Source organism: Drosophila miranda, chromosome 4 (assembly GCF_003369915.1).
Source record: "Drosophila miranda strain MSH22 chromosome 4, D.miranda_PacBio2.1, whole genome shotgun sequence".
In the NCBI taxonomy this organism is placed as follows: domain Eukaryota; kingdom Metazoa; phylum Arthropoda; class Insecta; order Diptera; family Drosophilidae; genus Drosophila; species Drosophila miranda.
The window spans coordinates 6,270,264-6,297,619 of NC_046677.1; the positions used below are offsets into that span (position 1 = coordinate 6,270,264).

At 42.0% G+C, this 27,356-nt stretch overlaps 1 protein-coding gene and 1 long non-coding RNA gene across 3 annotated transcripts; one reads left to right on the plus strand and one right to left on the minus strand.

Annotated features, from left to right (window-relative positions):
- Nucleotides 1–2,844, plus strand: LOC108163343. Its single transcript, XR_004472772.1, has 3 exons — nt 1–152; nt 386–855; nt 1,370–2,844. It is a non-coding gene; the product is annotated as an uncharacterized LOC108163343 (long non-coding RNA).
- LOC108163340 (zinc transporter 2) lies at nt 1,522–27,224 on the minus strand. 2 transcript variants are annotated; one of them, XM_017298577.2, is made up of 8 exons: nt 27,057–27,224; nt 24,706–24,884; nt 17,441–17,551; nt 16,319–16,439; nt 11,597–11,776; nt 2,917–3,463; nt 2,304–2,451; nt 1,522–1,833 (listed from the first exon to the last, which is right to left on the minus strand). In XM_017298577.2, the coding sequence occupies exons 1-8, from the start codon at nt 27,086–27,088 to the stop codon at nt 1,688–1,690; spliced, it is 1,464 nt and encodes a 487-aa protein (XP_017154066.1). In that variant the 5' UTR covers nt 27,089–27,224; the 3' UTR covers nt 1,522–1,687. The 2 variants fall into 2 exon arrangements, with proteins under 2 accessions (XP_017154066.1, XP_017154067.1); XM_017298578.2 differs by lacking the exons at nt 24,706–24,884; nt 27,057–27,224 and adding an exon at nt 24,172–24,428.
- Nucleotides 27,225–27,356: the final 132 nt, after the last annotated feature.

Consider the following 27,356-nt stretch of genomic DNA (forward strand, 5'->3'; position numbering starts at 1 on the left):
CTTTGCAGAAAACGACATGCAATATTGATAGCCAAAAAAACCGCCATTGTATTTGTTTACATATGCAAAACAATTTGATTTTTGAATTTAAAACCAATTGGGGCTATTTAAAACAATAAGTAAATAAATATTTAATCATTTGGTGTTGGTGGGTAAGTAGCTACACGCAATTCATGTCTTATGGTGCCTCCTGTGTCTGTGGGTGTTGCATGTTAATCACCTAAAGTATGTGTGGCCGCCCAGACTGCATCCATCTGGCTGCCGCGCTGCCGAGCCATGTGCATTCAATTCCAACTGCAGGTCAAGTGGCCGCCAAAGCAAAAGCCGCAACGTGAGAATCCGAACTAAACGAAATCCCTCTCTTCGTTGCTGCTGCTCTTTTTAGCACACTTGGAGCTGCGTCTGCGCCGGGTGTTGGTACTGGGAGTGGGTGGAACCTCTGGATGCCGGGTTTTACTAAAACTTTGGGCCTTACCTAGCATGGCCCGTCCGTATTCTTCGTTTGGCTAGAATTTGCGGCATTTGTTCAAGGTGGCAGCCGCGTCGTCTTTGTTCGCTTGGAGCATGCAAATCTGTCAACAAATTGGCGGCGATTAGGCGTCACCACCCACCACCTACCACCAGGAGGAGTAGGAGAGCCTCCCACGTGGGAATCATATGCCGCCTAGAGATAGAAATGCCGGCCAGTTTGTCGGTCAACAATTTAGACATAATTTGAAAGCGTCGCCTCGTTTCAGTCCACACGCAAAGCGTGGTCCTCGCTTACGCAATGGCCACATGTCAAATTATGCATAATGGGAGCGCCAGCAGTGGAGTGGAATGGAGCCAGGTGGTTTGGGCAGGAGGTGGGCTCAGGTAAGCCGATGGATAGATTTTTTGGGGGAGTATGAGGATGTGGCTGCCTCAGGGCAGTCCCCTATAAATTGGCATTAGTTCTGGGTTCGGTGGCCATTTTTGTGTGCAATGCCGGTGGCGGGCGGGTTGCGGGCACCGACGAGCACCGAACGGCAGCTTAATAACTTTTATGCGTGTTTGCATATCGCTCATGCATCGAATTTGATGGAAAATACATACATGAAAAACTCTTCCGGCCAATGCACCATGGGGAGCGATGAAAAATTGTTGTGAACAAAAAACGCCGTAGAGATTGGCCCAGTGTATGGGGAAATTCGATTAAAAAATTGTACATACAAATGGTTTTAGCTTTAGAGGGGTTTTAGCGAGTTAAATGAATTGAGATCGAGTTGATTAGAATCCTCTACGAGTGGGGCTACACACAATCACTTTCCTGACAATACTAGGAGATGGTTAATGGGTTACATTTATGCTTAAATCACCTAAGTATTATTCTATATAAACCCACGCCCAGATGGCACCCAACGCAAGGCTTAAAACTGTCCCATGTTCCACATTATGCACGAGATTCATCAACACCCAACGACCAGCCCCACTGCAAACCAGCTTTTGATGAACTGCTACTGATGATGGGTAATATGTAAAGCAAAAGCAGACACAAACATGTAATTTTGTTTATAGTTTATAGTGGATTTGTGTTCTAGTCTCCATCCAGACACTCATTACATATAATATATATGGATGGGTAAGTGTGTGTGTGTCTTAACAAATACATTTAATATATATATTCAACATTATATATTTCAGTTGTTGGGGTTGTTGTTGCGATCCTCTACTTTTGTGGGACATTGCACTGCATGCAGCTCTCCATCTGGGCAGTATAATCCTCAATTTGTATGGTCGTCTCAAAGAAGTTGTAGCGCAAGTGCACCGCCGAAGTGGCTGCATCCAGTATCTGCTTTGGATTGGCATTAGAAGCTGTTTGTGTGTGTGCGGGAAGAAGAAGGAAACGATTAAGCGGTATCAGCGTAGATGATAACATTAATGGAATGAGGAGGAGTGCAGAACCCCTCTGTTCAGTTTCTCTCTTTCAAAATTGTCCACGCTTAAAAAGCCATTTCAAAAATAATTAAGCTAATTGCGCACTGACTGCCCATGGACATGGACAAGGAGCAGTACCAGGCAGCCGCAGCAGCAGGAAGGACTGCCACCAGCATTGGAGTGGAGTGGAGGAAAAGCAGCTTGAAACAACAACAAATCCATTGGGATAATTACCATACCCAAAGCGCGCTTGGTTGTGGGTCGATGGGGGCCATGGACAAACACATGTATCAGCAACCTTTTTGGCCTGTTTCGAGCCATGGACATGGGCTCCCACACACACACACACACACACACACACACACACACACACACGGATGGACGAACACCCTGGGGCTGCTACTCACCAATGGCCAAATGCGCAGATAGCGCCACTTTATTAATGCTCAGCGCCCAGATGCGCAAATTGTGGACCCGCTCAACGCCCTCGATGCCTTGGAAAATCTGCAGTACTTCGGTATAATGCATATAGTTGGGTGTACCCTCCATCAGTACCTGCCAAAAAAAAAAGGAAAGCAACGAATATATACGATTACTTATATGCTTTTGCCCAGCCATTTAACATTCGCTTTTTGTTGGTTGTTGTTAAATGAACTTAAATCCTTGATAATTGTTCCTATTCAACGTTTTAAAACTGATTCAAATAACAATATCTATCAAATTATTGGATTCAATTATGGGTAGTCAATTCATTCAATGAATGAGTGAAATTTTAAATGATATTATTATTGAATTCATGTTTGAATGTACATGTTTCTGTTGTTTTTTGATGGATGATTCAAGTTACGAAAATGTATTTTCGCCATTTCCAATATGGTGTGTGTGAAAAGAGCATTTAAAATTGTATTTAAATGAGATTCAATGATTAAACTGTAAAAATGATTTTAAGCTACATTTTAAAGATTAATTTTGTAATTGTTTAAGCGAGAGTTTACTTATCGCCCTGTCTGTCTCACTTACCAGGAGGGCATCTTTCATGATCGTGAACGTGGTGAAGAGCACAATGATGGAGAACACAAATGTGCAAATGGGATCAACGATGGAGTACTCTGGCCAAAAGTAGATCACGAGAGCAGCAACAAACACACCAACACTCTGGATGACATCGCCAATCACATGGATCAGGGCCGCCCGGACATTCATGTTGACGGCCTCACGACCCGTCGACCCGCCATGATGATGGGCACCCGGCGCCGTCTCGGCCAGCACGGCCGCAATTTCCAAATCCAGCGTCGGATCCACCAACTTGGCATTCTGATAGGAGTAGGTCGGCAATCCGCTGCCCGGCAACTCAGCATCCTCGGGGGCAAAGGCCACGCCGCCCTCAATCCGCTCTGTGGGCGATGCAGCGCACGGCGTGGATGTGGCATGAGCATGGGACGGCAAGCGGGCCGTTGTGTTTGACTTCTTCGGCTTCTTGGATTTCTTGTTGGAACTGCCGCCATGGCTATGGCCCTGACCGCCGCCCAAGCCATGAGAGTGCCCATGCTGCAGTTGTACGCCCATTCTAGACGGCAAAGAAATTGAAAACGTTATCACAAATATTTAATATACTTGAAAATGTAGCAAGAGCTATGTGGCGTGCCCTCACCGCCTCTGTGCATCCACTGTCTGGGCCACGTTAGCCAGGCCACAGTACGAAAACAAAAACGCATCCCAAAAAGTGGGATTCTTCCTCCTTTTTTTTCGTTTTGTGTGTGTGTTCGTTTGGTGGCACAAAATGGTGTGGCGGACGGGACGGTATGCGGGCAACGCTATTGCATTGTTTCGTATTTTATTTCAGAATTTTAATGCACCAACAACACTACCACAATCGGGCAAACACACAGGTTACGCACTGTGGGGCCAAAGTGGAGGGAAAAAGTTTCGCATTTAAAAGAGTTGCAGAATTTAAACAGAAAGAAGTATAAGGAACTAATTTATGAAACATTTTAAGCAACTAATCCCCAAATTCAAGTGTAAAAGAAACATTTTCTAAATTTTCTGATTGCAAGAAATATTTAAAGAAATTGTGAAATGTGCCACGAATGTAGATTTTTACTGTGAGTCTATAACCAAAGGATGTTTCCTCTGTTTCCTATTTAGGGCAGGGAAATTCCTCATAGCCGGCAGTGCTTTTGTTCAGTTATTGCATTGGAATTGTTTTTGTATGGAAAAATGTGTTAAAAGGTATTTAAGTTGTAAATGTTGGAATTTTCCGTGGAGTTAATTTTAAATTTTCAGTTGTATTTTCTAGATAAGAAACTAGTGTTTTATATTACGATATCAAAAATGTAAAAAAATTCAAATACATTTATATAGCAATAAATTGTAAACATTTTACTGAGTTTTTAGGTGAAAAACTTTTAAAATTGTCTAGCAAAAATTACCATGAATTTATTTTAAAAAATAGACAATAGAATAAACCCAACAACAACTGATATCTGCACACTTTGCTCTCTATAAAATATATGTGCAGATATTTTTCTACCACTTAAACTTTAACTAAATTTACCAGCAATATCCATAAATCAATTACATTTTTCTTTTCAAAAATAAATGACTCCATCACACTGTACCCCCCCACACAACTCTCTCCTTCGACCAGTTTCAGGAACCACCTTCTCTGACTACTCCCTAGAACCTTGTCCCGTTCCCCATTATAGGTTCAGTTTTCAATGTTTTGCTGTTCTGTGTACCGGAAGGTGTGTGCGAGTCGTCGTCCGCCCCTCCATCCTCCTCCGGGTGGCCGTGCCAAAATTCGAGGCCCATTCTGGTGGGGGCTGGTGTTGATCCAGTTCCAGAGTACGTCCGGATGCATTGCCGCATGCAAATACAAATGTATTGTCGAAAATGGCAACCGGTTGACTAGTCTCCACTGTACTCCCATCAAGCCCGTCCAGTACTTCCCCCCAGTATCATCCCTTGTTCGTCCGTCCTCACACGGCATGCATCAGGCAGTTAATAGCTCGGCACATTGACTTTTTATTCATTTTAAATGCTCCGACATTGAAGATTTATGGGTTTTCTATTTGGGAGGAAAAAGGCCATGGTCGGGCCAACCGACATACCAAAACGGACGCTGCGTACAGCGGACAGAGCCGATTTCTGGTGCTGCTCCGTTTGTATGGCTATGGCTATGGCTATATGGCTCCACTCTTGTCCGCCGGCTGCACTTAGCCGGCTTTTTCGGGGAAAACAATGCACTGTGCCGGGGCATCAATAAATAAACTCGCATAAATTACGCACAAGCCCATTGGCAGGTCCAAACACAAAGCACAAAGTGAACAGTCACGGAGCAGCAGCAGCAGACGACTCTGTGAGAGAATTGGAGTATGGAATGGGCTGGGATGGGCGGGAGCCGGCAAACAAACCGCAGACCGAACTCCAACCAACCCCCCACCCGAAAATCCCATTCAAACCCTGCGACGACGATGTCGATTTGCGGCTAATTGACGTAACGTCAATTGTTGACTCAAAGACAATTTGATTCTCTTAAAAAGATATCACGTAGCGCGGGAGGGCCCATACTCGTAAAAGTTCATTAGGTTGGATGGTGGGGGCTACGAAAACTGGGTTGATGAACGACCCCAAATGAGAGCGAACTTCGGCGAAGCCAAATGAAAACATTTGGAACTGCAAAAATAAATTTAACAGGAAATGGAATGCAAAAAGACTTAAAGAATAAAGTGGAAGGGAAAAAAGGTTTTAATTGAATCGGTACCCCCATAAGAATCTCAATCTTTTGAATTTAAGGTTTACTAAAGGAATCCTTACCGAAGAAATAAAGTAATATCTATTCTTGTACGATTAAAATTCCAATTCAAGTACCACCCATAATTCCTGAATAAAGTGGAAGGGACAAAAAGGTTTTAATTGAATCGGTACCCCCATAAGAATCTCAATCTTTTGAATTTTAGGTTTACTAAAGGAATCCTTACCGAAGAAATAAAGTAATATCTATTCTTGTACGATTAAAATTTCAATTCAAGTACCACCCATAATTCCTGAATAAAGTGGAAGGGACAAAAAGGTTTTAATTGAATCGGTACCCCCATAAGAATCTCAATCTTTTGAATTTTAGGTTTACTAAAGGAATCCTTACCGAAGAAATAAAGTAATATCTATTCTTTTACGATTAAAATTCCAATTCAAGTACCACACATAATTCCTGAATAAAGGACAATCCATTCTCCACGGTAAATCTCCCTCTCTCTCTCTCTCATAAGCAATTTGTCTAAAGAGTCCTAACGATTTCTTCCACTTAGACCTCCTCTTGGATTCTTCTTTCTTGCAGTTAATTTCAAAAAAAAGTTTTTGAGAAGTTTTCAGCCCTTTACTCACCCGTATGTTGGGGAGGGGGAGAGAGAGGAGGCGCTGTCTTAGACAGACCACGAACAAAATAAATAACAACACCCGGTTGTAAAATGCGCGTTAAGATGAGCGCAATAAACGTGTCCCCTTGTCGTTATCCCTGTGTCTTGGTCTTGGTTCTGGTTCTGGTTCTCCTGGTTCTCCTGCTCGTCCTCGACAGCTTAACGAGCTGCTCATCCGGGTGACACCCAGGACTGGGGGCTAGAACCAGAACCCAGAGGTCTGTGCACATTCCCGACATGCCCCGAGACATCCTGGAGCCGGGCGGCAAATCCTGGCAACAGTCACATACGATCCCAACCGAGACCAGACCAGACCAGAGACCAACACACAGAAGCCCAAGGAAAGGAAAGCCAAGGCGAGTTGAGTCAAGATATGCGCTAATATTTATGTTCCTGTCAATTAAATCAGGACATGGCGTATACGCCACGTTGCCAGCCAGTGAGCCAGGCAGCCAGCAAGCCAGCAATGGAGCCCGTCCCGTCCGTGGATCGTAGGTCCCAGAGTCATGGCTGGTGTTGTCATGGCTGCTGTCGTTTGTTGGCCACTAACGAGGCGAGTAAAGATGCCGCAAAATCAAGGGAAATGCTTCATTGCGCGCTACAAATTACAGCGACACAGTTGGAACAACAATGCCATGGGTTAGCACTGGCTGGGGGCAAGGTCTTCAATGGGTGGGGTGGGGTGGCAGAGGGGACCCTGATGTTGGGGGCATGTCGCTCGCATTGGCATTTTTTGCGCTCCAGGACACACACACACACACACGCTGGCAGGGGCACAGAAAGATAGAGAGAGGGAGAACGAGAGAGAGAGAGAGGGAGAAGTGGCCCCGGTAATGCCTCGGCAATCGGATGTTCAAAGTCAAAAAGCGTATGTGCTTCGCATTGAATCCCTCGCATCACAGGAGGAGCACCACCACTGACCACGGAGCCAGGGCGAGCCTGCAACTGGAGATGGAGACTCGGAGCATCGGAGCCTCGGAGCTGAAGCTAAAAGCTGGCTCTGGCTCTGGCTCTTGGAGCTCTGGTGCTCTGTACAATTTATTTAGTGGCCCATCAACGCGTTGCCTCGCGTCTTCCCCATCTTCATCATCGTTTATATTTCTTCTTTCTTGTTTTTTCCACCATTCGCTTTAGTTTTTTTGTTTTTTTCTTGTGGGTTTGACAAATTATGGCCACATTTGGCCTGGTAGCTTCTCTTTCGAGAGAGAGCCAAGCAGCCAGGGAGACCATCACAGCGAGGTCTTAAGAAATTGAAAATGAAATTGAGTTGTCAGGCTAACAAGCTTTTGGCCAGCCTTGGTCTCAAGTGGCTGACTGGCTGGCTGGACAGGAAAGTGGAGAGTAGAGTGTGGTGTGGAGTGGAGTAGAGGCTCAATATTCACATAGTAAATACACTAAGCTAAGCATATACAATAAATGGCATAGCATTTATGAGTAGTGAAGGCACATAATGAGGAATCTTTAAAGAGAATACAGAAAATACATTTTTTATATCCCTTAAGCATCCTACTCTAGATGCTGTAAAGTCTCTTGAAATAAGGGGAATTTTAAAACTAAATTTAATTTCGATTACATTTTGGGATTGCTTTTAATCTCTTTCAATTATGGATTCTATTATAATAATCGATTGAAAATAGACTTAAATTCTACGCCGAAAAACAAATTCTACGGTACATCCAGAGAAAAATTACATTATAAAAAGAAACACACATATTTCAATTAAATATTCGATTTTTAAATGCAAACATTTTGTTTAGTAATATTTATCTTTTCTTTAAACATAAATGTATTAAAAAGTCATATTAATACGGCCAAAATTTAATTAAAAAAACTTTAAAATAAATATTTCATTTATAATTTAGAAATTTAAAAAAATATTTAATCAAAATATTTTTTTTTTAATAAAAAACCTTTCTTTTTACAATTTTAACTCTTGTGGAAAATCTATTGGTATACATTAAAATATTTTTTCTTTGGGTGTACATATCATGCGTCATGTAGCATTGCCCCTCAATTTTTCATATTGTTTGACTGTTTTTCGGTCCAACATTTTGTAGCCCCCCGGTTCGCAATGCTATTTTTAGATTCCAACACAAGAACAAGAACCTTTGGACCAAAAATGTATTTGATTACTTTACCGAAAAATTCGGAGCAAAGCATTCATCCGTCCATAAACCTAACCTGCCATTCTCCCATTCTCATGCCCATTCCCATTGCCAGCAGCACCTTCCTGGGGCACACTCTGGTTGTAATTGCTTTAGCACCTCTTTACCCTCACTCTTCCCTTCACTAAGCACCGCCTGCCTGCCTTCCTCCCCTCACTAAGCACCGCCTGCCTCCGTTCTCCCTGCCTAAAGAACCACCATCACAAAAAAACATCTCATATTTCACTGACTTTTGCTCTCGCTAATGTCCCACTTGCCGCTTAAGGTCACGCTATATGAGTGTCGTAGTGCTTGTGGGTACTGGTACAGTGAAGAAACCGTTTTCAAAGGTCATCTAGGAAGTCCAAGCGAACGAGGAGCGCTGCTGCACGACGCGCACAGGCAGAATTCTGGGAATCATCGTCTTCAAAGTCAGGTTTTCCCACTTCCTTAAGAGTGTTTTATGGGTAAGAATAGGATTTATGTATTATATCCCAAAATATCTTTTAAATCGAATTACTGTATAGATTTCTCACAAGATCATCTCTCTAAGAGGGATCTCTACAGTTCCTATAACGATTTAAATTCCTAAAACCATAAAATATTTCATTGATCTTTCTATTAGGAGCTGTCTCTCTAGTTAGTCCTGTCCCCTGGTCGAACTTTCACTGTATTTTCTCCGTTCATTTCTTCTCTCTGCCGTTTTTTGTTTCTCCATTTTCTGCTGGTATTCGGACTCCTCTTGGTCCTGCTTTTGGCGGTCCTAATGGGCGTTTTAACGATGTGAAGTCGTCGGACGACGCGTCGTTGCCGCCACTCAAAAGTTAACCCAACAACAACAACCAGAGGCACAAAGAAAAGCGGGGGGGAAATTCCGTTGTGCGTGTATGTGAATGTGTATGTGTATGTTTGCCTGCCATTTTCGGCATTGTGCTAATTGAACTAAAAACTCGGGGGAAAATAAAACCAGACGTGGAGTAGCCTCTACAACTAAATGAAACTAAGTAAAAAGCCTTCAATGGTAGGAAATAGTTTTCGGGAAACTTGCCACCGACTACCGACTACGGACATGATCGCCAGTTGCCGCCCAAAACGCACATAACGGGTAAAAGGTGGCCATTTAATACCGTTGTTCGAACACAGAATGAAAGCAAGATGGCATCCATTCGAGGAGCATCGGCAAGGAAGCCCAGACTTGACTTTACTTCTATTTTTATGGCAGCATCTTTAGGATGGCCTTAGCTAAGACCACCGTGTTTTCCCCCCATAAAGACCACTTCTTCTTCTGGCCAACATCTAAGCCAAGAAGCAGAAGCAGGCGAAAAGAGAGGCAGGAAGGAAGGAGAACACGAGAGTTGCTTCTGCTGCACGTTTTTCACAATCAATTCACGTAATCAAACAATTCAAGTGGCAAACAGTGAAAATGCCAACGTCAACTGGAAAATTTTTGCGCTATCCCCGGAACTAGTACCAAAAACAACAACATCAACAACAACAAGATGGGGAAAGAGTGGATGGTGGGTGATAGAGGTAAAGTGAGGTGAAGGAGAGAAGGTGGAGTGAGTATAGGGCGGGGGGTGGCATGTGCACATGCACATGTGTGTGCGCTGCTCTCAGCATTGAACGTTGCGATTTATGCGCCAAAAACTATGCTTCGACAGCCACATGAATGAGCATGAATGAGGCAGGAGATGGAGAAGGTGGTAGCTGGAAGAGGGGCTGATAACGGGAAGGGTGGTGGCAGAGGGGAATACTGCTGGCAGGTGCTGCACTCGGCGGAATCACAACAAGCAGAAGCGTTTAGGAAATTAGAAAACGAAGAGAATATGCTCTTACATGCTCATTAAATACATTTTTTGTTTGAAATTAGATAATTTATCGATTGACGTCGATATTTTATGTTATCGATTTTATAGTTTATCGATATGCATACAACAAGTTTAATATACATATAAAACAAACAATAAATAATCATTTCTGCCTGCTTTATTAATTTAATTAATTTGTAAGTTTTCTTTTTTTATTTTTTAATTTATTAAGAGAAGATGAATTTTTTAATTTTTAATTAATTAATTTTTTAATATATTAAGAACGAAAATTGTTTAAGTTTTTAGTTAAATCATTTTAAATTGTATTTTTAAGTTTTTTAATTTATTAGAAAAATAAGGAACTTTTTGGGAAGAACCTAAACCTAAAGAGATTTTTCTCAGAATTATAGGATCATCTAGCTTAAGGAAAAACATGTAAAATATTGCAATATAAATATAAGAATTATGTTAACAAATAAAATTCCAAGTCCCACTCTTAATTCTTCTGTGAACATAAACTCTTTTCTTAAAAATTTAAACCCCCTCATAAATTACAGACCCATTAAAGGATCATAAAAACCCTCGTCGTTCGTCCACGTAAAGATCGTAAAATCGTACCCTGGTCAAACTGCAGTTTCAGAAGCGTTGAAAACTTTGTCAGCCGTCGATTAATTTTTTAGCTTTCCAAATTGAAATTAAATCCAATCGCATCCACAGCGACCAAGTCTTCAGCAGGCATTATCCGAAGGGTAGACGGCAACTGGGAGAAGTCCCCAGTCTGGAGAATACACCACCTTTGGGGCTAGCCAAGGCAAACACCAGCAAACTCCTCTTCGTCGTTGCCGTCGCTTTGGCCTTTTGTTGACGCAGAAGAAAAAATCGCACAAAAAGAAAGAGGGCCATAGGAGGGGGCAAAAATTCTAAACTTGTGGAAAAAGTTGTCGCTAAAATGTGGAGAAAGTTGCCGCAACAACTGGCGGATACGTAGGGGAATGCCGAAAGGGAATGGGCATGGGAATGGGCATTGGCAATGGGCTTGAGGATCGACGGGGACATCGCAGAGACATTTTGCAGCACTGTGTTGACCCATTTGCTGGCCCTGCCATGACCCCTGCGCCCCCTCCCCACCCCCTTCCTTATCCTGTCCGGGACAAGTTGATTGCGGCAATTGCAATTGGAAAACTGCCCGGGGGAAAACAGCGGAAAACTTTTCAGTCGCACAAACAGATAGACAGACAGAGTGACAGCCCCAGACAGCAGAGCGTGTTTTTTTTTGTTTGCCATCAAAGATCTACATATAGCACTATCAAAAAGGTGGTAGCCGTTTACTTACATGACATTAACCAATATGGCCAGTCCCGATGTGATCAGCATGATCCTGGCATCCACATCAAAGTCCCCGGTAATGAGGCGTCCAACGGCCAGCCAGACGAGTATACCGGTGATGACCCAAATCATGAATACCGAGGCCATGGCGCCAATGACCTCGGCGCGATACCAGCCAAAGGACATCCTGTCAAACGATAAGAATGAAAAGCATAAGAAATTAATATAAGTTTGTCAGGGAAAAATAAGAACGAGAAATGCAATTGCACAAGGAAAAACTTTGCTTCTTAAATTTATCAGAGGCATTCCTTAAAATGTGGCTTACAGAAGAAGAAAACGAATAAATTTCATCTGTTTTCCATCTATCATTAAAGTGAAAGCATATCTGTCATTGTATCACCTTGAATTCGAGCTCTAAAATAAGTTGCGAATTCAAAAGACAACTTGTATTGCATTAACTTTAATTTATTTCCATCACTCATCGTTAACTGGAGCCCGAAAGTATAGAACACCATTTAATTGAATTACTTGCAACCAATCAAAGGAAGCTTCATTCTCAGTAAATTTCCAAGTAAACCTCAAAGAAAAGGCATGTCAAAACCAAAACTCTTACAAACAAAACAGACACACAAATTGATGTGGGAATGTATGGCGTGGGATGGCATCCCCCGTTTTCGACCGAGTGGGGATGACTTTTCATAGAATAGAATTCTGGCATAAACATGACTTGATAAATGTGACCAAAATTTGTCAAATGCCATTTTAATTTGAGTCCTGCACACACACACACACAAACAGGTTTTCATTTTGGTTATTTTTTTTCTGGGGTGTGGCTCTACCCAGATGATAATTTTACGGTGTTGGAGGGTGGTCCCCTCTTTCCACTGTACGAGTATTTTTCCCTAATGTAATGAGCGTTTTGCATGTGCGTTTACATACACGTTATATTCGTATATTTTTCGTTGAATGTATACTTTTTTTGGTTGGGTCAAAGTCAACACCTCAACGACGGGGACGGGTAAGGGGACGACGACGGCGACCAAGTCGAGGGTCGTTCAATTAAAGCCCTACCTAGTGAAAGACCAGACCGTAACCGGTAACCGACAGGACGGGGGCCCCTGCCACTCTCTCGTTATAAAATTGAAATAATGGCAAAAGGCAACAATTTTGCCAGCCTGCTAACTAATGCGATGCCAGCGAGGCAGGCAGGCAGGCAGTGAGGAGCCTCCAGGAGCAGGAGCAGGAGCCGGAGCCGGAGCAAAAGCAACGAATGTCTCGCCATAATAATACAATTTAATTTCCAGCAAACATCCGTCGTGTCCTCCAACTCCTGCCCATCCCTCGCCCCCATGGCCCTCCTGCATTCCCCAGATTCTGTCGAATATATATATGTATATAGTGTATAGGTATGTCGGGATGGGTGCAGTCGGTTGCTGTTGCAAGTGCAGCCATTTGCTTAATGACCGCCTGCTGCTGTCGGAGGAGCAGCTCTCTGGCTCTACCATCGCTACCTCAATGGTGGGGCGCACTCACAGTGGGTCCTGGCAGCACGATGATTAAAAGTAAGTAGCCAAAACACTTAATTGGGATTAGCGAAAATGAAATATGTTGTGTACTTGTATGTAAGACAAGCACGAAAAACATACCACTTTAAATGCAAATCAATGAAGGCAAAAAAACATAAAACATAGATCAAGTAATGAAAGGTTTGTGGAGAAGAAAGAGAGATAAATGGAGCGGAAAAGGATCCTATTTTAGGTTTATCTTTTAGTTGGGATACTTTAGACTTTATTCAAACGATAAATGATAATTATGGATAACAATATCAGCTGACCTGGCTACGAGGGAATGACTTGAATGAGCGAATGGACTTCAGGAACAGGTTTGAGTTTGAGTACACGTGTCGATAAGCAATTTCTGGTAGTTCCCGATACGCAATATAAATCATTTGACTCATATTTGAATTTGAGCGCCTCACAGAGTGGACATTCTTTGTCTATAGCACCAATCAGCACTTTCGGATGAGCGTAATATTCCATATTTGGCTTAATATTTGCTTCCAGATCAAAGCATACTTGATTATGTTTACAATTTATATGGGATATTTGGATATTGGATTAAAAAATGGTTTATAGTGGTGGAAAATAATTTAAAAAACTATTCGTCCTCTTGGGAGGACACCGGGACACGAGACTTTCAAACATTCGATTTCTCTTTCCTCTTCGATTTATGCCTCAGTTTCATGAGATACGAAAACAAATTCGACTGTTTCTATTTCTATGAATTATTTCATATGATATCTTGTTATATAATGATTATTTATAAGTAGTTTTCCTGCCATTATCCCCTAAAATATATATTTACTCCTACTCAAAAATAACGAAAATTTTCTTTTCACTGTGTTCCACTGTTTTAGTTTTAGGTTCGTTTTGAGTTTCGTTTTCTGCGTTTGCCGCTGCAATTGTGCAAATGTGTTTTGTTTTGATAAATTAGGCTTGTCAACTCGGCAACGGCGGCGCCACAATGGGTGGGGCATGAAGAGGAGTCCAAGGAGTGTGGGGATGGGGGTGGGGAGGGTAGGGCAAGTGGAAGGTAGAAATTCTGCGAACCGCACAGAGACCAGACTGAAGCTGAGGCTGAAAACTAAGGCCTCAATGCCACCACCATTCCAGCAAACATGCTGCAGCAGCAGCAGCAGCAGCCATGCAGCATGGAACCAGAAAGAACACAAGACAGAGAGAGAGAGAGAGAGAGAGGGAGAGGGAGAGAAACTGGAAACAGAAACAACATCAACGAGGCTGAGGCATAGTCGGAGACTGATTCAGAGTCTGAGGCACCAGCAGCAGCAGCAGCAGCAAAATTTACAAAATTACCATGCAACACGCTTGAAATTGCAAAAGTTTTTCATTATTCACTTTGTGGCTGCAGTCGAGTCGTCGAGTGAGTGAGATTTTTGCATGAATGAGCAGAACGTGCCGCTTGCCACCCAGATCCTCCTCCTTTCGGTTTGAGCCCAAGATGGATGCAGAGGAGCAGCAGCAACAGCGGCAACAGCAGCAGCAGAGCAGGGAGTGCTCTTGGTCCCAAAGACCAATTGAAAAATGTGCAACGGCCGAACGTACGCAGAAGCAGCAGGAACAGAGGCAACAGCAACAACAGCAGCAGTGGCAACTGCAACAAAAGCAGCAACAGAGGCAGCAGCAACTGCAACAGCAGAGCTACAACTGCAACAAAAGCAACCACACGACGCAAGAAGAGGAAGGCACTGAAAATTTGGAAACAGGCTTTTCGCCTAATTAGACGATGGCGAATGGGGAAATGGAGAAACAACCGGAGACACGGCTGGTTGCAAACACACAGAGCGTGAGTGAACGAGACGGGGAGATGGTGAGGCACAGGGCACGCCCATGCCCATGCCCATGTGCCACGGGACCAGTCGAGCGACACAAAATTATGGTGGAGGCGCCACCGAAGAAAAAATGGAATATAAATTGCCATGCAAATACTCTAGTTTTCAGGATCAACATAAATTACATAGAGATATTGGACATATATAGGATTTATCTGTTAATCGCTGATATTCCGAGTTTGAAGGTTATTATAAAGATTAAGAATTATAGAGAGATCATAAGATATAAGGAACAGATATATGAGGATTCTTCCTAAGACCCCCTCGGACTTCCCCCGGCTCACTAGCTTTGCTTCCTCACGCAGATATGAGTAAAACATCAGGCCACGACGACAACCCAAAACTAGTTTATATAATAGAGATTTTACACCAATAAATATGCCCAGAAGATCTTAAATTCTCTAAAAACCTCTATTACTAATAGTAGTTCGAGTATCAGAATGATATATCCGCTTCAATAAATATGAATAGAAGTGTTTTTTCGCCGGTAACTTTTAAAATATTTAAATTCTTTTTCTTCATGTGGAAAATGTGCATTTTTTTGTAAACGAGTTTATTGCTACCTATGGTGGCATCTTAATCTAGTTTTAAATTTAAGGGAAGAAACAATAAATCACAGGTGATACATACATAGAATTATGTACAATATTTACAAAAATAAATGTAATATTACTGTAGGGATCTTGTAGGGAGATCCAATGTATGGCACCTTTTGTGTCAAATTTTATTTCTTTATAATTTAATTACTTAACTTTAATTTTTTTTAATTTTTCTACTTTTTACTTTATGTTAACTTTATTCCATTATCAAAATACAATTACTGCACTGTAATAGCTACCCTTGCCAAACAAAGAATAGTTTTCATAAACTCTCAAAATATTTCTAAATATACAACTTTTCTAGAAAATTATTTCGTTCAAATACTTCTCCAAAGTTTAGTTTTGGGGAATACCTACACCTACATACATATATCCTTCCTACCTTTTGAACAACATAAACCCTAGAAATAGTTCTCCCCAAATAGTTAACATACCCAACTACCAAAAGAAAGGATACATGTATTCAAAAAATTGTTTTACATTACTTTCCCAAAAAGAGACTTTTGGACTCCATCCAGATGAAGAGGGAGCGCCGCACTCCCCAAAATGTCACGAAGCAGTTGGCAAAAAAAAAATAAATAAAAGACGAATAGAAGTAAGATTGAAAAAAAGAGGGGAACTTTAACTTTTTTTTGATTTCCCTCTTCCGATTGCCTTTTGGCAGTGTCTCCATTTTTTGGAGGAGGAGAATGGAAATTTCTGGCTCTGGCAGTACACTTACCTTTGCGTAGATGGACGTCCGGCAATCCAGATGGCAAACAATGAGATCATAAAACTGGCAAAATCTGTGAGCAAATGGGCGGCGTCTGTGGCAATGGCGAGACTGTTCGATAGGTAGCCACCTGTGGAGGAGACGAGAAGGTGCGGTGCGGAGTGAGTAAATAAATGCGCAAAAAATTAACTCGACAATCTGTGGGAATTGCGGGAGATGATTGGAAGAGAGAGGTGCGAGAAGTACGAGAGGTACGAGAGATACGGGTACGGTTAAGGGTATACAAGGACTCGACAATCCCCTCGGCTTTGCTTTGGGTGCAAAAAGCAAAAAAACAGCAAAAAGGAGGAGCTCGCTTGGACAACAGTTTCGATTTGAAAGCGAAAAGAGAAGGCCACAGCAAAAGGCACTGGGGAAAAAATCCCTTTTGCCTCTCCCTCTCTCCAGTGGGAACATTGTAGGTAATTGCAAAGCGATTAACGGCAACAGCCGTCCGTCCAAGGACCCCGACATCGTCGCCACTCGAAAATTAAATGTTTATTGTATAACCAACAGAACCCTTCAACCCTGACTCCACCGACTACCTCCTGTTCCTGCTCCAGGGTTGCTTCCCCTCGTCATAAATGAAGCGAGAGACGAGGCAGAGGGTTGACAGCAGACAGTAAGCCCTTCCGGTCGCCATATTGTTGCACTTCCGGTGCTCAGTTTTTAATCGTCTCGTCGCCGTCCTCATCGTCATCGTCATCGTCGTCTTCTGCTTGTCCCGTGTCCCGTGTCCCGTGTCCCCATGTCCTCTGTCCTCTGTCCCGTATCCCTTTTCCGTTTTCCCTTTTTGCTGCCCGAATTGTTTGACTTTCACATTTGTTCTCTTTTTTCGGGGCTTTCTGCTTTTTCTCTCCTTTCTCTGCTTTCTTTTTCGTCCTTCTTGTTTATTTGTTGGCTCAGTTTCTCAGAGGTGAGCGAAATTAGTTTGGGAATTGAGACAGAAAAAGCAAAAAATGGAGTGAAAAATGGGTGGGAGTTTCAGGAATTGAAAGACCAGTCGCCGTACAATGAAAGGGTGTGGGATTTTCGCGTAATGAATGGGGGACTTCCCGTGGCATTAAAAACGGACTCGAAACTCCAACTCACCCACAATTTCGGCAATCATGAAAACCAGACACAAAACACTGGCAATAATCAGCTTCCGACGTGCCTTTATATCCACACCCTCGCTGCGGGCACGATGGCAATGATCTCGAACTGAAAATAGAAGAAAATATACAAGGGAAATGTTGAGAATATTTAGGTAATTTTATGATGAATAAAGCTTTAATCTAAAATGTGTAAAATTCAGTAAAAATAAGATATTTTGGTAAATATTATTGAAAAAAATAAAGAATAAAGCATTTCAAACTATTATTAAAAAATAATTGATAAATGTGCAGTCCAAGCCATAAAACAGCTTTTTTATGGTGGCAAAAACTTAGGCATGATTTTTGAGAATAATTTTAAGATGGATTTTTAAAGGATCACTATTCTAATTTTCTTTTCATCCACGAAAAAAACAAGATATAAAATCTAATATCAAAATCTTATTGGGTTTTAGGACTCAGTAGAAATGTGTTCTAATATTTGAAGTCCTATGAAATTTTAGTTGTATATTTGGTAGGTATGCCAACAGATCGGAAAGTGTTTTTCGTATCCTACCACGCTGGGTATCCTAGAACGCTGGGTTTCTTGAATCGGGATTTTAATATTTTCCGATGAACAATATACAAATATCCCATACAAAATATAAAGAAAGTCAAGTACGCTTTAATCTGGAGCCAAATATTCAGCCAAATAGTAAACATTCCACTCATCCGAAAGTGCTGATCCAAATTCAAACCTGTTTCTGACATCGACAATGACATCGTTCGGAGCATCAGAAATAGTTCAAAATACTCCGGCAAATGGTTTTTATAAAACGAGATTATATACATTAAAGGAAAGATAGTCACGAAGCCGTTCCACCAGTATATAATATGTTGTATCCCAATTTAATTGGTACCCAAACCTATGTATACAAAGGTCCTTGAAGCGCATGACAGTCCTTCCCATTATTTTATATAGTACACAATTTACAATGATTGTTTGTATACTGCAAAAATAAAGCCCTGCTTCGTTCTTCTTCGCTTTTGTTTGCACTCATCCCCATATTTACATTTCTTTTTCCCCTTTCCGTTTTCATTGAATAAATTTAATGATTGTTTCCTTTAAGCCCTTTCTTAAGAATATAAACTACGATATTCTTTTGGCTGCGAAAGTGTTAAATTAACAATGTGGCAGGGCTCATGTGTGTGAGTGTGGGGGAACCCTTTTTATACCCGATACTCAAAATGAGTATTGGGGTATATTAGATTTGTGGTAAAAGTGGATGTGTGTAACGTCCACAAGGAATCGTTTCCGACCCCATAAAGTATATATATTCTTGATCAGCATCAATAGCCGAGTCAATTGAGCCCTGTCTGTCTGTCCGTCTGTCCGTCCGTCCGTCCGTCCGTCCCATTCAGCGCCTAGTGCTCAAAGACTATAAGAGCTAGAGCAACGATGTTTTGGATCCAGACTTCTGTGATATGTCACTACTACAAAAATATTTCAAAACTTCGCCCCGCCCACTTCCGCCCCCACAAAGGGCGAAAATCTGGGGCATCTACATATTCAAAGATACGAGAAAACTGAAAACGCAGAATCGTAGAGGATAACTATATGTTTTAGAGTGTAAAATCTGAACCAGATCGTATAATTATCATAGCCAGAATCAATAAAACAATTTCATTCTTTCTCGCTCTGTCTCTCTCTAACACACAGGTTTCATGGTCGGTTTTGCCAATTGCAAAATATGAGTTCAAGGATCTCAGAACCCATAAGAGCTAAAGCAACCAAATTTGGTATCCACACTTCTGTGATATCGGACCTTGACCGTTTTGTGTCACAATTTCGCCACACCCCCTTCCGCCCCCGCAAAGGACGAAAGTCTGGGGCATCCACAAATCTCAGAGACTATTAAGGCTACAGTAACCAAATTTGGTATACGCACTTCTGTTAGATCTCACTATAAAGCGTATATCTCAGAATTTCGCCCCACCCCCTTCCGCCCACACAAAGGACGAAAATCTGTTGCATCCACAATATTGCACATTCGAGAAAACTAAAAACGCAGAATCATAGAGAATGACCATATCTATCCGGTTGCTGAATCTGGATCAGACCGGATAATTTGTATAGCCAAAAGCAAGAAATCAATTTGCAGTGGCTACGCAGCGCCCGATGTCACGCTCAGACTGATTTTCTGTCTCTCTCGCACGCACTCTTTGTCGTGTCGTTTAATATTAGCGGCGTCTGCCGAAGGAGAGCCATACTGACTTAGTATCGGGTATAAATGTAGAGTTGCGGTGTCCGCAGCAACTCACAACGTTCCCCCTCGCTTTCTCTGGAAAAGTAGTTTGGAGCTCCTGCATCTCGGCTCCTCCTGCTCCCTGGGCCATCTGTTATGCCGTTGAGCATGCAATACATATTTACAAAACAGGCATTTAAATTTATTTAACATGGTACGTGAATAATGACCACCAATGCTACTGCTGCTGCTGCTGCTGCGACTGCTCCTGCTCCTCGGTGCTGCTGCCACGCCTCTCCCATATGGATTCGTTACGGGGTATATGACCCATTTCCGGGAGTTTTCCCGCTTCGTTTTTTGCTGTTCTTTTGGGTTTTATTCCTCCCTTTTTTTTTTTTTGGGGTGTCAGTGGCAGTGGCAGCGAAAGTTGGGTAGTGGCTGCTGTTGGTGGCCGCTCCGTAGCATTGGCTAGGAGCAGTCTATTAAATACTTTATTGCATTTGTCGCAGCCGTATTTCATGCTTTGTCATTTCCGCATGCATTTTCTTTGCACTTGCAACTGGCTTCAGCTCCTGCTTGCCTCCTGCCTCCTGCCCCTGCTACTGCTACTGCTGCTGCTTCCCTCTTTTCCTACAGCTCTTTCTCCTGCTTCAGTGCCTTTTCCTGGTCGCCTTTGTTTGGTGGAGCAGGGGAGTCTGGTGGTGGAGCAACCACCAGGAAGGTGCCTTCACACATGTGCATATGCTTCGATAGACTGGTCGCTCTGCCGTTCAGATTTTTAGAGATGAGTGCGTGAGGGATTATTAAAGATTATTAAACTGCAGTATTAAGACATCTTCTATTTAAAAGCTACGAAAATAGAGCTCTCTATAATATACAAAGTTTTTGGTCGTCGTCGTCCGATAGTTTACTCATATCGGCGCGAGCAAACGAAGCGAGTGAGCCAGGGGTTTCTTCCCTAGATATATTATAGTTTTCTTTTTCGATTGCTTCATATTCTGGACTTCTGTTATTAAACATTTTCTTTACAAATTATTTTTCTTTAATTTAAAGTTCCATAAAGCCTATCCCTTTGTATCACTCTTTGATCCGATCGTCTCACATCTCTAAAATCCCCGTAGTTCCGTTTCTCTCGTGACCGTTTCGTGTCACGCTGCATGCCGATCGTCTCCCATCTCTAATATCCACATAGTTCCTGTAGTTTCGAGCGCGGTTTCTTCATTTGAATTCAGAGCAAGGACACGCCGACGCCTGGTCTCTCGCTGCTGCTGGCGACCTCTTCTCTGCACCGCCACCTCCGCATGTTCCCACATGGCACCGCTTTCTTTCTTTCCTTCTTTCTCTCTCACTCTCTCTCGCAGTAACAATGCCGGCAGCGAAATTAAATTCCTGTGCATAACCAAGGCTCGGCACTGGTACCTTCAACGGCTGAGGACACAGACGACGACGACGACGACGATGATGACGACTGCGATTGTGGCACGTGAAAATTTCACCTATTAGACCCGCATCCGAGGCGGAAACCAGCTGCACCTCATGGCCGGTCGTCTGCAGCAGCATCAGCAGCATCAGCAGCCGCCATCTGATGCATAAGAATCATCATACTTGCAATTTAAACAACTCCGATCCATCTGCATCTTTAATTGGTCGCTTTGGACCGTCCACGTCCACATGGTATTCGCGTCCTCCATTTTGCGTCCCTGTTTGTTTGCGCAATGCGGAAAGTATGTGGAGGGGGCATGCACCTTCCTTCCACCCAGCTATAACAACAATTGTGTGCTGTGTGTACTTATAAATAATTAATGGCAGAACGGGATGCAATGCAAGTGGAACCCAAATGTCGATCCCAAGTGCATACAAAACGGGTTCGTAATTGAATAGAAATAAGTCTGCAACAAAAGCCACGAGTACGAAGTATTCCATTATTTGCAAATATGAATGCCATGCCACAAAACTCGTCAGCAGCTAAATCTCTGTTTGTTTCGTCAACACAGCGATACAAGGTGTTCCATCATCCGATGAAGGGAATCATCAAACATTCATGAATATGAATTATTCAAACGGCAGATCTTTTTATACAGATTATTGCATGTTATAAATGGTTAATCCGATGATTAATTGAATCATTTAGATAATGATTTCAATGAGATATTAGTCTCTTAAGGGTTTCTTATAATTTATTGACTTTTTGGAACTAAAATTAGCATGGTATGGTATTTTATCTCTCTATTATATAAAAAGGTTTCTGGTCTTTGTCGGCGTCCGATGTTTTACTCAAATCGGCGCGATCGAGCGAAACGAGTGAGCCGAGGGTTGGCGCACGAGTGACTCGAGTGGGCATAGGGTATCTAAAGATTTTCTTTTGGTTTTATGATCTTTTAAGATCTCAAATTAGTTAAAATATTATACAAAATTAATTTGCTTGATTTATTTCCTCAAATTTTGAATAAAATGCTTTTATGTCTATGAGAAATATCATTAATAACCAGTCTGTAAGATTCTTCCTCAAATCAGTATTTCCTTGATCTACTTTCTCGAATTCTCAAAGCCATGTAGTATTATTGTATCTATTATATATAATAACATGAATGAGAGATAGTCTCTATCTCTATCTAATCTCCGAAGACTGTTGTGTTGTTTTACAATCAGAACAATGAAAACAAGGTCTTTATTCCCTATAAAAATACTATATCTTTTAGATTATCATTTGTTAGATAGAATACATCCTTACTTACTACTCCTTACTTTGTTGCTGGAAGTTATTTTACAACAAAATCATTAGCTTTCCCCACCATTGCATTTTCTCTAGTATGTACTCTCCTCTTTCTCAACCTCCTCCCTTGCCATAACTTATCTTTCATTAAATTTCCTTTGAAATGCAATCTCCAATTGTATCCAAAATAATCACCGTGCAACACAGCTATGCATCTGTTGACTGTTCCTCATTAGCCACAATAGCATGATAGTTACCTTCTGTGATACAGTTCTGCTCTTTCCGATTGAACAAATCCATGTTACCCAAATCCAAAACACGCATCGATAACAATGAGATGGCGAATCACTATTCATGGAAACCATGCGAGGGAACGAACTGATTAGTATTCCAGCATATGGGATATTGTGTGCTCCCATCTGGGCCGCGTTTAACGAACGACTAACTAGGGACTGGGCTTACAATTGGAAGCAGCTGCTGCCTGCTGCCTGCTGCAACTGCTTTTGACTTGGTCTTGAGTCTTCAACTGGAAGGAAGGGGGGCAACAGCAGCAGGCAACATGCGCTCGGGTCATTTAATGGGGGAGCTTGTTACTCGAACTTTGATTGAATGAATTCACTGAAAGCGGCCAGATGATTGCATATTATATGTACACATCCCACAGATGTGTGGGGGGTACTTATACAGTGAAAGGCCGTTTGAACGAACCCACACGTTCATAGGGATTTTGGTACGCTCTAAGTCGACGTGGGTTTAAATCTTTATGTAGACTTTTAAGCCGTACAAATAAAGTCTTTACGCCTACCCGCATGCCTTGTGTTTCATTTAGTCCCTAATTAGTTCAGAAATAGAAGAAGCTTTGGGAAAAACCAGGGTTTCTGTAATGGTAATTCGTATATTCGTTTATGAGATCTTTATTTATAGCCGCCAAATGGATCCATCTCTATCTCGAGGCAACATATAACTTCTGAAACTTTAAAGCCATTCTTTTCCTAGTCCGTTTAAAGGTGTCTCGGTCTATTCAATTTGGTATCGTATTTAATGTTGATTTTGGTCCAGAAAGGGGTTTTAGATTTATACATCTGCCATTTTTCCCTTTCAAATACTTTGCTTAATCAAATCCCTAAAACTTCCTTAGTTTCTGCCCGTCTCTAGACGGTTAATACCTTCCTTTTCATGCCCTGCCCTAGGCAGTTAATAAAAATGCATCCGCCAACAGTTAAGCTCCACTGTTTATAAGACTAAAACTCTCTCTGGTCTGGTCTGCTCTGCTCCACCACCATCGTCTAGACACAAGTTAATGTCATTTAGGGGTTGACGTCGTTCGTCGTTCATCGTCTGCCAATAAATCGAATCATCAACCAAAAAAAGCGGAAAATATTGAACATCTTGCAGACTCCGTGGAGAGGAAATTAAAATATAAACTTCAACGGAGGTTCCCGACAACGATTCTTGGCTCCTTCGATATATGTATATGCTTGAGGAGATGGAAAAATGACCCCAACATTTATTTTGGAGGTCCATCGACGTTGTCATACGTAAATTACGAGGAGGAGAGATGTTTCTCTGGTGCGATTTATGGCAATAGTCGGATGCGGTCTGCTCTCTCGATGCTGCTCCCATTGGCGGTGTGTCACCAAAGAGCATAAATTTTGATTATGCCCCAGATGGTGGGGCGGGCAGTACTTCCTTCAAAATCGAGGAGAAAGCAGCAGCAGCATCAGCTGATTGATGGGCCCCATGGAGGAGTCGTGGAGTGGAGTGCAGTGTAGGAGTGTGTGTGTCGCTTACCGTAGTTATGCAACATTTCCATGCGGCTTTTATCCGTCGTCGTCTTGCCATAAACCTTCCTATGGGCATCGGCATCGCCTGAACCATCACCACGGGCATAATTCATTTCCTAGCGATTTCCGTGCCGTCTGCCAATTAGCGAATCGTTTATCCTATAATGTTGTTTCTCTCGCACAAATTGCACCAAAATTTTCGATTTCTAACCAAAAACAAACTGAACGAAACGAAACACTTAGGAACAATCAACAAATTCACGAGAATATTACAAAAAAAAAGGAACAGAACGAAAAGAACGTTCGCGAAAAACTAATTTTTGTTTGCTTATTTCTCTATAATTTAGTTGTTTGCTTTTTTTGTCGGTTTTTTTTGCATTTGACTTTTACTGAAAAATGCCTGCCTGCTGCGTTTTCTTGATCATTTATGAATGACTGCAAATTGCTCGCTCCCCCACTGATTGAAAGCGACACGAAAGTGCCGCCACAGTTGTGTCACAGTGTCCCCCACAAGTCGCTCTACGGGCTGGGCTCTACGTACCTTCCACGTTATTCGAACGTCCGTGCAAACAAAAAATTTGTGAAGGTGTTGAGGGCGTTGCTGGGTTATTGTTGTTGCCATTGCCACCATGGTTCTGGGCCTGTAGCTGTCCCTGTTCCAGCAGGCGGAAGGATGGGGCCGTTCCATAGTTATTCCGTCGGGTCTTTGCCGAACTGGGTCTGCAAAAAAAAATATCAAAAAAGGAGTGCAATGGATAAAGATAGAAAGAGCTTTGGGTCGTCGTGTTCCCAAGCGAAGCGAGTGAGCTGAGGGTTGACGCACGAGCGAATAGTTTTTATATATTTTTAAACCTATGCATCATTACTGATGCTCTATTTTGAGCTCTTTCCGTTGGAGCATGGAACATGCTTACTTGATCTCTTAATCTCGACACAACATCAAGAGGGTTCCCCGTATAATTTAATAAAATTAATTAAATAAACTTATTTAAGTACAATGCTTTTTGTTTTCCCTATACCACATCTGATATCTCAAAACCCCTTTTGTTTAAAACTAGAATTTTTTACATTTTATATCATTTTCAAGCCGAAGTTTCTATAGAAATGTACTGTTTCGGCAATAAACAAGTAAAAGACGATGCAGTAGCAGCCGCAGCGACAGGAAGGCAAACTTTTTTGGGGGTGGGTAGAGTGGAGGTGAAAATTCAACTTAAACTCCGAGAAAAAACCCCAAAAGAGAATTAAAACGTACTGGCTGCCTGGCAAGAACACTGCGGCATTTAAGCAGACACAATGTAAGCGTGCCCCCTCGCCCCCTCTTGCCACCCACAACCACAGACCATCATCAGGCAGTTTCCACTGTAATGAGGCTGATGCTTCGGAAAAAGGGGTTTTTTTGATAGGTGCTAAAATGAAAAGTGCAGCGAAAAATTCAATTTGAAGTTTTGTTACTTAACGAAAACTACGAGGACTACTTAAAGGCCACGCCCCTTTTTGCCATGCCAACTCCAGGAGCACGAGCTGGAGGAGGTGAGGCGCCTCCATCTTCATCAGAACCCCTACCCCCACCCTATCTGTATGTGTGATAAGTTTTCATCGTGTGCGAGAAAGTGGGGTACAAGTGTGCGTAATTTTTACTACGAAAAGTGCAAATGGCGCTAAACTACTTGCTCTGCAACTTTCCCGAACGCAATTGCAAACGGTATGAGGGCCCCAGAAACAGAGAAAAAAACATGAGATGAAATGAAAGGCTGGCTAGCGATAAACGAAGTTTCAGATACCCTTAAAGGTCAATGGTTCCGATTGAGAAAATCAGAAGGTATTACGAAATGGGCATAATTCTATGGATTTTTCCATAGGGACTTTTCAAAAACGAAATACACCTCTGAATCTGGGTCATTCCAAACCCTATACATATCTAGGAGTTAAACTGCAGCTGAGATTAAAGGAAAAGCAAAAGAGACTATGAAAAGGTATTCCAGTCTATATATTTTCCCATAGAGACTTTGCAAAACAAAGTACAACGTTTGAATCTGTAGGGTGATTCTTTAATAATTTTGACATATTTTCTTTGCTTTAAAATATGATTCCAGAAGTACTCTTGGATCAGAAGATCCACCTGGATCACCAATAAGTCCCAAAAGCGAACTTTTCGTAAACTTCTTGCCATCATATTTGTATTAATGGTCGAGAAGGACTCTAAGAAAGAAATTTATGAACTACTGAATCTATCGGGAGAATGAATATTCACGGAAGGATCGACCATCTCCTTTTTCTCAAGAAAAAACACCAGAAGGCATTGATCAAGGTGGCACAACAATTTTTTAAATAATTTGATAATAAATTAATAGATTTCGTATTTATTTTTTACCCTTGCATATCGGATACCTATAGCCTCTATTTGATAAACGAAAGATCAGTGAATAGCTTCAATAAAAAGGACACAGACAGCCGGAGCATGGGACTTTCAAACATCTCAAAATCGCTATACTCTTTATTAGAAGGGTGTGAAAAAGAGAAACTAAAAGAAGAATTTCGAAAAGCAAAATACGTAGCGTACCCACTTCAATTTAAGCTTTTTCTATCCAACTTTTCGAGGCCTTTCAGAAGCGCACCTACCGCGCACACACACACACACACACACACAAAACACAGAGTGACAGAGAGAGAGAGAGAGAGAGAGAGAGCCGGCACAGTTGTCGCCGCTCCCACGCTGTCCGCTTTTACGGTTATTTAACAAATCAGCAGCTCATTTGGGGCTCTCGCTTTATGTTAATTTACCCAAAAGAGATTTTATATTTGCCAAACTTTTTATTCCTTTCTTTCCACATAAATTTATACCAAAAGTCAGACGGATAAGCCGCGTTCCCGTCCCCGGGCCTTAGCACTTACTTGGCAATGGGTGTATCCTCGTTTTTGGACATATTATTGCTTAACAATTAAACGCACGGCACAACACACAAACAACGTGACAACAGAAACTTCGACGGAGAAATGTTTCTTATATGAAGGAATGCCAGAGATTCGATCCCCCCGAGAGAAGCTGCGAGAGATAAGCGAGAGAAGGAAGAGTGGGCCTAACAGAGAATGATAAGATCAAAGCAAACACCAGATAAATGACAGATAAAACTTACAACTTCTGCGGCTGATAGACGCGACAGCGAGAGCCGAGTGCAATGTGTGGGTGCGCGT